A 16,872-nucleotide genomic window follows, 5' to 3' on the forward strand; every position below is an offset into this window, starting at 1 on the left:
AAGTCTTAGATTTGTTTGGAGAGAAAATATGAGTCAGTGTGGAAATGGGGAGGGAGCAATGGAATGTCCCCAGGCCCTTCAGTACAGCCCTCTCTTTCTCCTTTGTGAGAGAGGGGCAAGCAGCCTGGCATATACAGAGTCCTGGACTTTGGAGGCACACATCTGTTTAATTTCTTCCTTCCCTCCTTCCCTCTCTTCCACCCGTGCACCTACCTATCCATCTAACTGATAATGACAAGAGTCTGTGACGTGCCAGGAATCATGCTAAGTTCTTGGGAGTGAGTGATGGCGAAGACCAACATCTTATTCTGGCCACCATGGGGCCTACTGTCTACAGGAGGCAGTTCTAGCACAGTAAGTGTTGTCATAAAGGATGCACAGAGGGCTAAGAAAGCTCACGAGAAGGTCAGGAGGGTATCACAGTGCCTTCAGTAACTATGGAAGTTGACAGTGGTTCGAGCACGGAAATCAAGAGAAAGAAACAGTGGGGAAATGAAGGGGCCAAACTATGAAGAGTCTTGTGCATGATGCTCAGAAGGCCAAGCTCCCTCTTAAGCACAATAGGAAATGAAGTACTGCAAGTACCCAACGCTTTAAGCCAGGCTGTGACGTGGCAAGATGACCCTGGTCGCCTCATGGGGACGAGTAACAGGGAGCCCTTATGAGTGCTTCCTTATCTGTGCTGAGCGCTTGACATGCACTAGCTCTCTGCACCTTCACAACAATCCCTTGAGGCAGTTTCTCTAATGAGCCCCATTTAAAGATAAGAGTGAGGCAAAGAGGGGTAAATGTTCAAGGAGGAGTCCAGGCCATCTGGCAGGAAGCCCAATGCAGAGGCTGTTGTGCTAGAGAAATGTCAGCAGAGAGGGAGCAGACGTGCAGGTTGAGAACTAGGAGGTGGACTTGCTACTTACCTCCTAGTAGTTTGACGGGAAGGTGGAGAGGGGAAGAAGGGAATCATGACCCTCCCACACTCAGATTCTGAGTTGGAACCCTATTCTTTACTAGCTGATCACCTTAGTTAGGGCCAGTTAGACCTCATTTTCATTTTTTTTCATTAAAAAAAATACGTATAGCACGCTTTCTTTGAAAACATCTGTGAAACATATTTTAGAAAGTCAAGTGGCTTCAGTCAGTTATATATATGCCACTTTTTTTTTTTTTAATTTTAAACATTTATTTATTTTGGAGAGATAGAGCACAAGCAGGGGAGGGGCAGAGAGAGAGGGAGACACAGACTCCGTAGCAGGCTCCAGGCTCTGAGCTAGCTGTCAGCACAGAGCCCGATGCAGGGCTCGAGCCCATGAACTGCGAGATCATGACCTGAGCCAAAGATCAGACACTTAGCCGAATGAGCCACCCAGGCACTCCCTTTTTTTATTGGTGCACAAGATAACATGCTGAAAGTATAGGTGTGCATGATGTTTCCTTGTCCTCATTCCATAAAGAACTGAAGGTGGCTTACAAGAGACACTTATATACTGAAATGACTTTATATTTTTATTTTTTTTTGAAGTTTATTTATTTACTTTGAGAGAGAGTGAGAGAGAGTAGGGGAGGGGCACAGAGAGAATCCCAAACAGGCTCCACACTGACAGTGGGGCTTGAAGACCCGATGTGGGGCTTGAGCTCACAAATCCTGAGGTCATGACCTGAGCCAAAATCGAGAGTCAGATGCATAACTAACTGAGCTACCCAGGCACCCCCCTGAGATGATTTTTTAAAAGTATGAATATCATAAACATTGCATAAAATGGAGCACAGGGCTTGGGGCTGGTTGGGTGATGACTGTGGTCTTGCCACCTCTTCTGAGGTATACCTGCAGTCTCCTTGGTCAGATGGAGGTGCCAGATTGGCCTGGGGAATAAAGGGCAGGATAAGGTCTCTGGCTGTTAACTGAATCCATGAGTATGGATCTCAAAACTGGGCGTTTCAGGCACACAAGCCCTCCCCAGCATCTTTTAGCATCTAAAGCCATCTAGCCAGGACCTTTTATTCCTGTCTCCAAGCGCCATGATAGTTCTTCCTTGCGGAACCATTTGGGTGACAGGCACATGGAAGGGGCTCAGGGGTACACGTGAATTGAAACTTCCTTTCCAGCAACCACACCACCTAGAGGTGGCTTGGGGTCCATGTGACGGGAGTGAGCTGGAGTCAACCAGGAAAACCTATCAGGATGTGGCAAACTGTTTCCTCTCTCTGAGTTGACCCACGCCCCTGATGTTAAACACATACTGAGGAAAATAACATTTTGAAAACTTATGGTGCTGCTCTTGCTTCCAGGCTGTGCCCCACATTTCTGGTGAGGGGTGTCAAAGGCATAATTCGATACCACAACCACATGGGGAGAATAGCCATGGAGATAATTTATTAACTTAAAATCTCTCACATATATAAGCAATTACCCACATTAAAAACAATGTTCACTGAGGTGAGGGGAAAGCATGACCTGGGAGGAGCCTGCCGTAGTCTCCACCCCATTAATGACCTCATTCTTTGTCCAGGTCTCTCCTTTAGGCCTATTCATTCCCAGAGTTTCCAGGTAGCAAATTTCTCAGAGAAGCCAGGTGTTGGGAGTGGGGCCAAGTGCAAAGGGCAGCTCTGAAGGAGAGAGCCCCTCCTTCCCCATGACGTTTGGGGTTTTCTAGCTAAGTCCCCACCATGGGGGGCAGGTTTGGATGAACACAAGTGTGCCTCCAGGAAGGATGACTGTTGGCCAAAGCTTTTCCTTGATTAACCTTGGTTTCCTAAATCGGGCCCTTGTGCCCTTGTAGGGAGCTTGGGTGGACATACTTTGTCTTTTCCCATTTTGCAAACATTGATTGGTTTTTCTCTCACAGAATGGTGGGTAGCAGGGTGGGCAATGTTGGGGCACTATGTGCACCTCCCCTAATATGTATCCAGCCTTGCTTTCAGGAAGCAGCTGAAGGAAGCCAGTCACTGTTGGGAGCACTTTACCAGGAAGAAAAGCATACCCCTCCGTGTCAGACCCTCTTTCCGTAGGATATCTGCAATTAGGTCAAGCTTCCAGGCTCTACAACAACCTTTGTATGTATCTCAACATAAGACAGATTAAGATGTTAACATACACGGTTCAATTTATAAGGAATATACTGGATTAGCCACAAATTCACATCCTACTGCCCTGACACACAAGAAATACCCACAGGATAGAGAAAGGCAACTGGTGGGGGAATGTAGCATATGAAAAATATGCTGATTGACACTCTGCTGAAAATCATCTTTGCTCTTCCAAATTGCTCATGCAGGGGGAGGTAAAGAAGCAATTAAACTCCAATCTGTGGCATGTGACAGCCTCACCCCAAAAGACCTCAGTTTAAATCTCATTTATGATTCTTCTAAAGGCAAACAAGCTTCTTAAAGAAATCATAATCCTTTTCTTGGTCTTTCCAGCACCCTCTTACTCTGGAGATCTGTAAAGACACTGGTGTCCAAATGGTAGAGTGTAGTTATGGCTGATCCAAGAGACTGATGTACTTAAGGTGCTTATGACACTTGGGGCAAGGAAAAGAAAGTTCTGGAAACTTAAGTTTAAGTGACAAAATGGCTGAGGGCTCTCAGTTTGCTTCTACCCATTCTGCCACACCTAAGGAAACTCATTTTCCAAACACTTTCTGAAATGGGACAAAATGGACTTAGTTACTCTCACAGGGGTGAATTTTAAAAGGATATTGTAATCTGCAATGCCTTTTCAACTTTTCAATTGGACGCCTAAGACTAGTTAATCTTGACCTCAAATTAAGGATATGGTATTGGTAGGTTCCATTCTTCTATCTTCCAAAGAACAAAAAGATCCAAGTAAAGGAAGGATGACTGGAGTTGACAGGGCCTCATCCCAAAGAGACAGTGAGATTTAGATCCATTCAGATAAGGTATCTGTTTAATAGGCTTTTGTAGGCTGAAATAATACAGTTTTGATAAAGATTTCAGGGAAGCCATGCAGGCTCACTAAATGTAGTTTGCACTGAATGGTCTGACTTTGGCTACCAGTGCTAACTGACAAAAACTCTTGGTCCCACTTCAAGCCTGGAGTTGGTGAAAGGGAGAGGGAAAAAAAAGTAATACCCTCCAGATCAAATAAAGTCATTGAGTATACATCTCTGGGAACACATTTTCCCCTTGCTTCCAATGGCTGGGAAGTTTTAAACTCATTGGCTCTACCAGGCTCATCGTGCTGCCCATTGGCACATGAACCTACCAGAGCCCACTGTAAGCTGAAGGACCCATCTCAAGAGCCCTGTTGAACAGGAGAACAGAGAGGAGGAAACAAGGCCTCAAGGATATTTCTTCCACAGGCCTTCTCTGGGTCAAGTGGAGGCCCAGTAGGAAAGAAGGGGAGACTCTGCTTGGGGTGGTGGAGGAGAATCTGGCAAGTAGAGATAGTTCTTTGAGGTCATGGGACAGTGGGACAGTGACCCAGAGCAGAGCACATAAAAGGCCTGGTCAACCCAGGGCCTTTGGTCCTCATAGGTAAGAGGGAGGACCAGGGAAAGCTCATCAAGTGGCTGATGCTCCTCTCTAGCTCCGACATCTTCCCGAGATACAGCCATGGGCAGTTCAAAAGAGTGAAGAATATAGACACTCGAGTCAATAAAACGTACTGAGATATTGCTCTTCTTTATCCTGGGAAATGAGCGGATGGCAGGAGAAGCATTTCAGGCCTGTGCCTCCATTTTATTTCCCGAGGGTAGTCACTCTGTTGTGGGATTTAATGCTGGCTTCCAAGGGTTGAGTGGGTCCCTCCCTCTAGCCCACTGTGCCCCTTGGTTAAGGGATGGGCCACTGCCGGGCTGATGATTACTGACAATGGTCACTCACAATTGGTCCTTAGTGTTGTTTGTGAGGGTAGGTGCACCAGCTCCAACTTTGGGATCCAGTGGCCACGCGTACACAGAGAGAGGCAGGCAGTGAGGGACAGAGGTAAAGGAGAGGTGGACGCAAAGAGTCTGTCTTTCTGAACACTTATGTTACAAAGGGGCTACTTTTAAGTCAGAGGGATCTTTCAGTGAAAACGTTTTCCTTGTGTACAAAAGAAAGCCAACCTTTTCCAATTGAGTATTGAGAAGGAAATGCTCTTGAAATCAGGCTGAATATGCCACGGCCTCTGCACGTAGAAAGGTCCTATGTTAATTTTCTAATCTCTGTTTGGCCTAGAAAAGATTCTGCCCTCCACCCCAAAAACCCCTTAATGTGTTCTCTACTGATTGGTCTGACCAAAATCAATCCAGGTTCGTAGAATGATTTCTATGTTCAATACATAACAGGATGCTAGTATAGGAGAGACATGGTTACTTTGCCATCAAATAATTTAACATCCTAGATCAGTACATAAAGAAGCCCACACATTTCTGATGGAAATTTTGTAGCATGTGTTTCAATGTCAAATGAAAAAGATATCTTCCAGAATTTGATTCTCCTCTAGGTCTTCAGGGGTCCTACCTGCCCCCACCTTGTTCCAGATTGATTTTCGAGGACTGGGTCGGCAAGTACTGTGATTCCAGGCTCCAGCTTCTCTGGAGGGATGCGGCTGAGATTTGGGAGCAGACTTTGGACTCAGAGACTGAACCAAATCCAACAGAGATGTCTCATACCTGTAACACACACACAACCCAGACAGAAAATGATCAGACTGATGGAACATTAGAATCCAAGAAGCTTAGAGAGCTGGGCTACCTGGGGTAAGAATGAGATCACCGATACATCATTTCCAAGAGGGCCTTCTAGGGGAGTTTTAGGGAAGGTAAACAGCAGAAGGCCCCTGCTCTCTGTCTGTAAGCTCTTCTCTTCTGCTGATTGTTAACATTCTTTTCTAGCCTGTGAAGGGAGACTATGGAGTGGGTGAAGGAATTTGACAACAGCAGTGATGGTAGTAGTAATATTTATTGCAAGCTTACTAAATGTCAGGCACTGTTCTTAATGCTTTACATATATTCAACCTTCATTTAACCCTCTGAACAACCCAATGAAGTAGGTATTATACTAGTCTGATCTCTGCTATATACATGAGGAAACTGAGGCTCAGGAAGTAACTCATCCAACATGAAGCCATTATATGACCAAGTCAGGATTTGCACCCAGGTAGTTTGTCTCCAGTGCTCTCATCCAGGACACTAACGCTGCCTATCAAAGTCTTTGCAGCCAGCCAGACCTGGTTTAAAACTCTGCTCTACTATTTGTAGGCTGTCTGATCTTGGGAAAGTTCAGAACTCCTGTTATGATTAAATGAATCAGTTGGTATAAATTAACATAAGTACTCAGTAAATACTAGTTCCCTTCCTGCTATCTTACTCCCACTCTCTCTAGAATCTTGGGAAAAGAAACTCTCATGTGAATCTATAAAGAGCTCCCTCCAAAGAAAGTCTGCCTTCGTGTCTAGCATTTTCATCAGAAAGGGTAAGTTTTGGGGCACCTGGGTGGCTCATTTGGTTAAGTGTCTGTCTGACTCTTGATTTGGGCTCAGGTCATGATCTCATGGTTCATGAGATTGAGCCCCGCATCAGGCTTTATGCTGACAGCCAGAAGCCTGCTTGGGATTCTTTCTTTCTCTCTCTCTTCCCTCCCCTCTCTCCCTCTCTCTCTCTCTGCCCCTCTGTCACTCGCGCTCTCTCTCAAAATAAAAAAAACAAACAAAGGTAAGCTTAGGGCAGCATAGAGGCAGAGAAACTAGTGGTGGCCAATAATACCCTCATTCATGGCCTCTTTGTTCGTGTGTCCGGTATGGAAAGCCAAAGGCATAAATGTATCTGTCTCCACATTCATTTATATGAGGGGCAAGTAATTTCTGCAGATATACCATGAAGCCTCGAGCAGGGCATGTGTGACCTATGCAGCTGCACAGGGCCCTGGACTTGGCTTAATGCTCTTTTGCTGTGATCTTGAAACTCTTGATTTCATCTTTGACCTTGTGTTTCTGAGGTCTGATGAGACAAGGGAGCAGGTGTGTTAGCAGAGGAGCTGTGCTGGCTGTGCATATGTGGGTTCGGGCCCACAGGCACAGTGGGCAATGGGCAGTGTGTATGCCAAACGGTTGGCCTGCCTGCTTGGTGTGCACATTCATGCCCGAAGCAGCCTGCAGGGGTGCTGCAGGGTGCCAGGGGTGTGGCTGGGGTGAGGACCTGGGCCTAGACTGGTTATGGCAACGGTGAAGGCAAGCAGAAGCAGCAGTGGTGAGAGGCTGGCTTGCCTGTCTTTTCCCAGCACCCATCCCCAGGGCAGAACATTAGTTCGCTGGCCTGAGCGCTGAGCTGGGAATGGTAGTGTTTAGGCAATAACATTAGTAAATTATTATAAAATAGAAGCATATACACAGACATTGCAATAAAGCATATTGAAGAAATATTAGAATTCTTCAAAGAGTTTAGAATCTGGTGTTAAAAGCTGCTGCATCATTGCAAAGCAAATATCCACAGGTTTAGAAATAGAAATTATCTTAAAATCCTCATATAAGGATGAACCTGAGGAAAGGGAAGCAAAAATAATAGGAAAACAAATAGCAAAAAATAGCAAAAAAAAAATAGAGGGAGGGGTACAAAACATAAGAGACTCTTAAATATGGAGAACAAACAGAGGGTTGATGGAGGGGTAGTGGGGGGGCTGGGCTAAATGGGTAGGGGCATTAAGAAATCTACTCCTGAAATCATTGCTGCACCATATGCTTACTAACTTCGATGTAAATTTAAAAAAATAGAAATTAAAGGTAAAGACTGCTGCATCTGTTGGAGAAGAATACTATTTTCACATGCAGCTGCAAATGAACTAATTAATGAAGATGACAGTTCTAAAATTAATTTTTCTCTGTCATGAAAGATACAGCAATAGAAAGCCTAAGTAGGAGTTTAGAATTACATACAAATCATTAAGTGACTTTTGGTTTCTCGTATGACCTCTACAAGTTCTAGGACAAGCCAGAGAAAAACACCACCATACAAACTTATACTTAAAATTAGATTTTCTGACATACATGAAGCTAATGTGTATAAAGAATTGAATCTTTTTAGAAAAAATTGTTCTGTGTCATCAGCTCAAGGGATCCTCGAATTTATATTTTGAAATCATTTATCAGAAATCTATCCCAGTGTTGTCAGAGCCCATAAAATATTCCTAACAGTTCCGGTGTCAGTAGTATCAGCAGAAAGATTCTTCTCAAAATGAAAAATTACCAGAAATTATGTGCGATATTTCACTTGCCAAGAGTGACTGATTTGCTTTTAATTGTATCATTTAAAATAAACTTGCTAAATGAATCAATTTTGATGATCTAATAAAGGAACCTAAAGAAAAGTCAGCCAGAAAAATCTTATGATCAGTCAAGTTATATTAACAAAGTATTATTATTTGTTATATAAAATTATGACCTCAATAATATAAATTTTTTGCTATCTGTAGGTATATGCTATTACTCATGTATCACCATTATTAGTAATGCTTTATAAGTTTCTTGTTAAAGGAAAAAGCTTTGTATTTTAGTACCTTTAACTGCACATTTTCATTCTACTTTTTGAACAAGGGGCCTCACATGTTCACTCTGCATTGGTTTCATAAGTTATGTAGATCACCCTTGCCCACAAGTCCCGGGCAAGATCAGACTAATATCTCTTGCATGGAAGTGTCATCATTTTCAATGATATGAAAAACTTTAAATTGAAATTCTTTTTAGCAGAATTTTTTTTTCAGATTGTATTCTCAGAGCATTAAGACACTGTTTCAATACAATTATCTCTGCCATTCAAAACAATGGTTTCTGTGTTCAACCAAAACATCTTAAAGTGTAAGCCAATGAGTTGGATACTGCTTCCAAGAAAGTTTATCAGAAAGACAGATCTACTTCATGCTCAAGAAATAGGCTTTGTTTGAATCTTCCTTGGAGATGTGTGGTAATGGTAATATTCATCTCTTTATATGGGCTGCCAAAACTTTTTTTAAAAGTTAGAAACAATGGAAAGCTGTATTTTTCTATACAATTTTATGCTTAAAACAACTAGGGAGAGATACTCTGAATGAGGAAATAAACCAGCTACTTCCTCTATTAAAATAGAGCCAAAATAACTGGGGATCAGAAAGTATGTCAGAACTCAATCTTGTAGAGACACAAGCTGAAACAGAGAGTAATGACAGGAATTTGTGTTTAAAGACTGATTTAAAAGGTAGCAAGTTATTTAATCATTTGAAAGAAGTCATGGGCTTCAAATTCCTTCATAGTACTCTTATTCACATATAATAGAGTAAAAAAAGAATCTTTAGAACATTGCAAGAGTGACCCACAAAACCACAGAAGGTTAGATCTGCTGTGTTAGGTAGGGTAAGTTAGGTTAGGCAGCAGGACAAATTAACCTCAAAATTCCAATGGCTTAATATGACTCAAATCTATTTCAAAGCAATGGCGTATGCTTAAAGTAGGTCTAGGGCAGAGATTGGGTTCACCATCTTCTGGCTGCATCACCTGGAACATATAAGCTTCTCGAATGTCCTGGCAGGGCAGGGAAACTGAAGAATTGTGTATAGGTTACTATAGACTGGAAATTATACAACCTTTATCCTTGGGAAACTGAAGAATTGTGTATAGTTACTATAGACTGGAAATTATACAACCTTTATCCTTAACTGTGTGATTGGCTAGAACTAGTCATGTAGCTCCTGAAGGGGAGGAGAACTGGATATTGGCAAACACTGGTAATGCTTAGTCATGGAGGACTGGGTCTTTGCCATTTGGAATAATTCTCTTATTTTACTGATGAGGAAACTGAGGTCCAGAGAGCTGTATGTGAACTGATTAGGATCACACAGCAAGGGGAGTGCCAGGGCCAAGTGATTTTAATCCAGGAAACTTGACTTCCTAGACTTGTATGTCTTTAGTCTCTCTGCCAAGATAAAGAAGATGTGTAACTAAAGGAAAAGTGAACAAAATGGTTGCTGTTTCCAATTATGTTTTATTTTAAAAGTATAGTATGATTACTTGTAACTCAGTGTGAACATATCCACATTTCTAATCAACTGGGCTACCTTTTTGCCAATAATTTAATTTACCCTAAAGTACAAATGCTTATCTTCATGGTTCTGCTGTTATCATAAAGATTCCGTTTCTCTAGAAGCCATATTCAATCACGGATTACACTGTGGCAGAGAAATCAGAAAGGCTGTGGGAGGCAAGGGTCTCAGATCTCCATGGTGCCTCATAGCTAGTTTCCTTCAACAAGTGTTTTTAATGGTACTTTTGCTACCAGGAAAGACCACACAATTTGGCAGATTAAAAAGCAACAAATTAATAAAGATTGTTTTAAAAACCATAGCTTGAGGTATCACCCAATTTTATACCAGAATTATAGAGGCAATAAAGCAAAATAAAAAATGAATTCCTATAGCATTTTACACTAACTACAGCAAAGAGCACTGTTTATTAATCAAGTTGTATTTTGTGAGCAGTGCGTCTTAAGTGTGCTGAGGTGACATGTGACAGGAGATTATAAAGTTGATTAGTTTGGCCTGGCCCTGATGGGAGTTTGGCATGCAGTTAATTTAAAGGGATATGTAACTTATTCACACTCATGAAATGCCACCCCTCGAAAACCTCAGACTCTGTTTTAGCCCGAGGCTTTGACTGTGTCAGCCTTCCTTGCCCCTGTACCTCACAGAGCTGGTACTCGGGAGTTATGCGGGCACACAGGCTGACTTAAACAGCTTCCTTATGGAGAGGTGATGAGGTGATAAGGCTTATTTGCTTTATTCAATCTAAATTTGGCTGTACTGGCATTAATTCTGTCCTAGAATTCTCGTCCCACTTGTGGTTGCCTCCTGACCTAGCAAGATACTGAGACAAAACCCAGGGGGGGACACAGCCTCTGGAGCTTTGCCCTCACATTCCCGCTTTTCAGCTTTTGTGATTTCAGACCTGTCCTCGTTACCCTCCTCGTCTCTTGCCTTTTACATGATGGCATGCCCCAGCCTCAATCCTTAGTTCTCATATCTTAGGTAATTGCACTCATTCATATGACTTTTAACATCCATATGTCAATGGCTCCTAAATGTATAGCTCCATTGTGATGCTTGCTCTCGAGTCCCAGACTCACATCCCCATTTGGATGTGTAACAGTCATGTCAAACTATCCTAAACAGAACTCATTTGTTTTTTCTTTAAATCCTGTTCCTCTCCATAAAACCAGGTACCTCTGGGCCTGAACATGTGCTGTATCTCCCGCTTAGGATGCTCTGATGTCAGTTCTTGCTTGCCCACTCTATTCATTAGTGTCACCTCTTCAAAGAGCCCTTCCCTAAATGCTCTATCTGAAATAGCCATCATACCACTGGTCACTGTATCTCATTCTAGTGTTTTATTTTCTTTATATCCCTCAATACTACCTGAAATACATTATTTATTTTCTCTCTTTTAGCAGTTATGGGCTCCATGAGGGTAGGTCATTATTGTGTTATTGATATTATCTCCAGTGCTGAGAATGGTATCTGACACAAGGTAGGTGCTAAATATTTGTTGGAAAAAAAAAGAATGGGCCAATGACTTAAATTTAAAATTTTAGTACCTTCCTCCATAGGTATTTTTTTGACAGCTAGTCTTTTAAAAAATCATATATTTCAAACATTCTCAAAAGTATTACCCATCTGCATATTCTTCTTGTTCTTATCTTAAAAAAAAAAGGATACTACACATATGGTTTGTGTAAACTACTTTATCATTTGGTATATTGGAACTATTTTTTCCATATCAAGTTTTTACAACATTATTTTTAATGAAGAGCACTTTGGTTAGGTCCACGGTCTTTTGAGATGAAATCAACTATGTTTCTTATTCCTTCTGTCAATTGGTCAATGCCCAAAGGGTATTCCCCACTCCAATCCATCAGAGGTTAGCAAATTACTGCTATCTTTATTATATTCTGTGTTTTCTCTATTCCCTTCCCATGACCTTCAACACTTCTGCAGCTTTTGCTTAATGATATACTTGGCTATCTTTTGTACTCTTTTTAGAGTACTTCCTTCATCTCCTATTTTAACTGAAACCTGGCTCTTTTGCTGAGGTCAATGCTTTCCATACATTCTTCTCAGTGGGCATTGTTTACACTCAACATACCCTACATAGGTCAAAGGGCAGTACTGGAATCATCACTGCTTCCATTACTGCTTTTTGATCATTATTTCCGAAGTACATTAAGTTCTTACTGCTTTGAGAATTCTGTCACTGCTCTACCACTCTCAACTTTTCTTCATCTATATCATCTATTTACCCACTCTAAGTTACTGAAGATGTTAACACTGGGATCAATCTTTTCTTTCAGTTCAACTCTTACCATCATCCCTGCTAATGTCAACATCACATGAATGAGGCTGGACCAATACTGACTTCTTGGTTCTTTGACATCTCAGGTCAAAGACTTTCTCAGCAAGCCTAACTCTTCATATTCTGGAACTTGCCATCAATTACAATGGCATCTTTTCTGAATTCAGTAATTCAAACATCCTACTACTTCCTGATGCCCACATCTTAATGCCCAAAGCTTGTTTTTTCAACTGTTTCCACTGTCTCTGCCCATTGGTCTCATCAGACCATTAATTCAAACAATTATTGTTCTAAGAATGAAGGTGATAGTGGTGAACAAGATTGCTAAAAATCTCTGTCCTGGTAGGATCATTAACAGCATACTTTCTTCCCAGCCCTTTATCCCTTATTCAACTTTAATTTCATGGTCTGGCATTCCAATCGCTCATTTAACAATGCTTTTAAAAATATGCCCACTGTCTTTCTGTCCTCTCCCCTAAACCTGCCAAAAGCACAACAGTGCATGAAACTAAATGTCTGCCTTTTCTGTGAGTTATAGCTGGGCAACTTAGTGTAAATAAAACAATGTTCAGATAAACAAGCAAACAGAAAGTAGATCTAATATAAATCATAGTCAGTAATCTTAACTAGGTGCTAAACATTTTCTGACAAAGCTACTGTATTTCTCTAATCAGTTGTTTTGCTCTCATTTCCCCTTCTCACTACTTTCCTAAACAGATGGCCTTTCTTCCCACTTCAGAGAAAACAGAGAAGAGAAATTGTCTCTACTCTATCAAGTTCACAAGTCATTCAGCACTCTTCACTTCCCCCTTTCACACTGAAGGAAGTGATCCTTCTTTTAGATAAGACTAACCACTCCATTTATGTTTCTTAGGAATGTTTTTGTATTGACTATCCACTCTAGAACCTTCAATCTTTTCCTGCTTACTGGTTAATCAAGAGCACTTAAGAAGATCTCTCCTTTCATAACCAAACCATTTCTCAATTTATTACAATCTGGCTTTCATCTACCACACTGCTAAAATTGAAATTGCCAAATTCATCAATGACCTCCATGTTGTTAAATCAAATGGACTTTTTGTAGCTCTTATTTTACATAATGTCTCTGCAGTATTCAATGTGGCTGATTGCTTCTTTATGAACTTTAAACTGTTTTATTGAAATAAAAAATATACACAGAAGTTACATGTATTTAAAGTATACTGCTCAGTGGCTTTTAGTTTATTAAGAAATAGGCAACTATCATACTTTAATTTGAAAACATTTTCATTGTCCCTGCCAAAGAAACCCTACCTATTAGCAGTCACTTTCTATTTCTACCCCATCTCCCAGCCCTAGACAATGACTATCTATTTCCATAAATTTGCCTGGACATCTCATATAAATAAAACCATACAATATATGGCCTTTTTTGACTGGCTTTTTCATTTAGCATATATTTTCATGGTTCAGTCATGTTGTACCATATATCACTACTTCATTCCTCTTTTGTTGCCAAATAATATTTCACAGTATGGATATACCACATTTTGTTTATACATGCATCACATGATAGACATTAGGTTGTTTCTACCTTGTGGCTAGTGTGAACAGTGCCTCAATGTACAGGCATGTGGAAAGTTTAGCATGGACATATGTTTTCATTTCTCTTAGGCAGATAAATAAGAGTGGGATTGTAAACTCTATGTTTAACCTTTTAAGAAACTGCCATATCGTTTTCCAAAGTGGATGTACCACTCTATATCAGTAGGTGGAGGTCTTTTTTTCTGGGATTATAATGCTTCTTCAGAGAACAATCTTCCAATATTCTTCATGGGAGGGAGGTGTGGACTACTTCTGGGTCAAGGAGGGAGCCAGCCTTCTCACTTGAAGGCTTTGAACCTATCCTATTTTCAGCCTTCTGACTCATCTCACCTTCTAAAGTATGACATTCCTTAATGTCTCTTCTCTATTGAATTTCTTCATAGTTAATCTCCAGTCTTTTGTTTGGGACTAATATTCCATATATGGTACTGTGGCAGAGGTGCTAAGTTTTTAAATTATTACTTCAAATGTCCCTTTCATAATGTTTTTAGTTTCACTCTACATCATTATTTTCCATTGTTCATGTTGCTTCTAATTGCCAAGTCTTCCCAAAGTTCTGTGACATCAGTCTCTTTTTGCGTGAATACTTTTCTCAGTGCTTTCTATGTGGTAGCTTCTTCTGTTGTATTTAGTAAGTTGTTAATCCTCCATTCATTTTCCATTTTCCAAAAATGTACATAAATCTCTGATATATTGATGTCTTTTCTATTGTACTTATTCTTGTGACTTTATACCTTTAAAAACATTTACTTACTGTCATCTTATTGGTGTCTCAAGAAATAGAAAAGATAAATATAATTTCTCAATTAATTAGCTAGGGAATATATTTTCAGAGAGGTTACATAAATTTCTTTTAGGTTTATTATTAGGAATTCCCTAATTTTGTCATCACTTATATGACTGAGTCCTGCCACTTCCCCACTAGATCTTTTAAACAGCTGATGCTGGGGCACCTGGTGGCTCAGTTGGTTGAGCATCCAAGTCTTGGTTTAGGCTCAGGTCATGATCTCATGGTTTGTGGGTCTGACCCCTGCACTGGGCTCTGAACTGACAGCATGGAGCCTGCTTGGGATTCTCTGTCTCCCTCTCTTTCTGCTCCTTCCCCACTCACATGTCTGTGCTCTCTCGCTCTCTCGCTCTCTGTCTCAAAATAAATAAACTTAAAAAATTATAAATATGCTGGCATAGAGATTTATAGTAATTAAGTTTTGTACATTATTAAACTTTCTCAATTTCCTTAGGTTATTTTTTCAATTGATTTCTTATGGGTTTTATGGGTGAGCAATTATAATGAATATAAATAATGACAGGGTTTATGTGTTTTCTATTATTTGCATTCTTTATTCTTATTGTATGGGCTAACACTTTCAGGGAAATGCTAAAACTATAGGTTTTTTTTAAAAGACTTTTAAAACTGTTTATTTTTGAGAGAGAGAGTGCGAGTGGGGGAAGGGCAGAGAGACAGAGGGAGACAGAGAATCCCAAGCAGGCTCTGTACTGACAGCACAGAGTCAGATGCAGGGCTCAGACTCATGAACTGTGAGATCATGATGTAAGCTGAAATCAGGAGTTGGTTGCTTAAGTGACTGAGTCACCAAGGCGCCCCTAAAACTATTGGTTTTATAGGCACTTTGGTATAATGCTGATTTAATAGGAATTATCTATTGTTTCACTCTTAAGTAACTGCCATCCAGATATTCTTTATTATGTTAGGTATTTCCTCTTAAATAGTTATGGAGAGGGAGCAAGGCAAACCATAAGAGACTCTTAAATACTAACAACAAACTGGGGGTTGATGGGGATTGGGAAAGAGGGGAAGGGGGGTGATTGGCATGGAGGAGGGCCCTTGTTGGGATGAGCACTGGGTGTTATATGGAAACCAACTTGACAATAAACTATATTAAAAAATTTTATAAAAAGAATGAAAAATTAATTGTACTAAGTAACTTTCCAGTATATATTGAGGTGATAATAAACTTTTCCTTCTTTGACATATTGTTAAGGAATATTCTGTTTTTGGCTTCCAAAATAGAAACTACATTGTAGTTCTCAGAATATATTCTACTTGGTTATATAGTATTATTTTTTATGTATACTATTAAATTAGATTCATTACAATTATTTTATGGTTTAAAAATCTGTATTATAGAGATATTTATTTATAGTCTTTCTTTTTTAAAAAAAATTTAATATTTATTTATTTTTGAGGGAGAGAGAAAGACAGAGTGCAAGCAGGGGAGGCGCAGAGAGAGAGAGGGAGACACAGAATCTGAAGCAGGCTCCCCGCTCTAAGCTGCCAGCACAGAGTCCAGTGCAGACTTGAGCTAACTAACTTTAAGATCATGACCTGAGCCGAAGTCAGACGCCTAATTGACTGACACACCCAGGTGCCTCTGTTTATAGTCTTTCTTATGGCTCTTTATATCCCTATATATTATGTTTACCTGGGTGGAAGAAAAGTGATGGTACCAATTCAAGAAAGAATGGCTTTATAATGAAAGTAGAAGGATAACCAATAACTATACTGAGCCAGTAGTCCTCACATGGCTCTTCTCAGGAATCCTAAATAGTCCTTCTCAAAAGTTCTTTACTTGCTAAAGCAAACCTATGCCACAGAAGATGTGGCATATTTTATAAGTGCTTCACAATCACTTGTCAAACATCAACAAAAAGGCTAGTAAGAATAACAGGGTGGTCTTGAACCTACCTAGGAAACTGCACACCTCACAGAAGAACTAACTACTCCTATTGATAGAGAGAAAATCAGATGTGCGCGGACATCAGGTTGAGGGTACTACTCAGAACCTGTCTCTTGTCCTCCAAACAAAAGAAGTGCTAAAAATTTAGCATAGAAATTTAACATATTTCTTCTGAAGGTGCTAATAAGCTGTAGAATGAAAACTATGCAAAGTCAGTGTACCTTGAAAGGAGGCTAAAGAATTTACCAGAAAGTCAATGAGTGTATGGAGGTAACAAAGAAC

General features: G+C 40.5%; 1 protein-coding gene across 6 annotated transcripts in view; it reads right to left on the minus strand.

Annotated features, from left to right (window-relative positions):
• Window positions 1-2,342: 2,342 nt before the first annotated feature.
• KIAA1328 (KIAA1328 ortholog) overlaps window positions 2,343-16,872 on the minus strand; it is a 332,193-nt gene continuing 317,663 nt past the window's right edge. For all 6 annotated transcript variants that reach the window (XM_039238958.1, XM_039238959.1, XM_039238962.1 and 3 more), the window contains one exon: window positions 2,343-5,612. In XM_039238958.1, coding sequence (XP_039094889.1) covers window positions 5,402-5,612 — 211 coding nt within the window. In that variant the 3' untranslated portion in view covers window positions 2,343-5,401. The remainder of the gene's footprint in view (window positions 5,613-16,872) is intronic.

This window comes from Hyaena hyaena, unplaced genomic scaffold (genome assembly GCF_003009895.1).
Source record: "Hyaena hyaena isolate Hyena2069 unplaced genomic scaffold, ASM300989v1 scaffold_150, whole genome shotgun sequence".
NCBI lineage: Eukaryota > Metazoa > Chordata > Mammalia > Carnivora > Hyaenidae > Hyaena > Hyaena hyaena.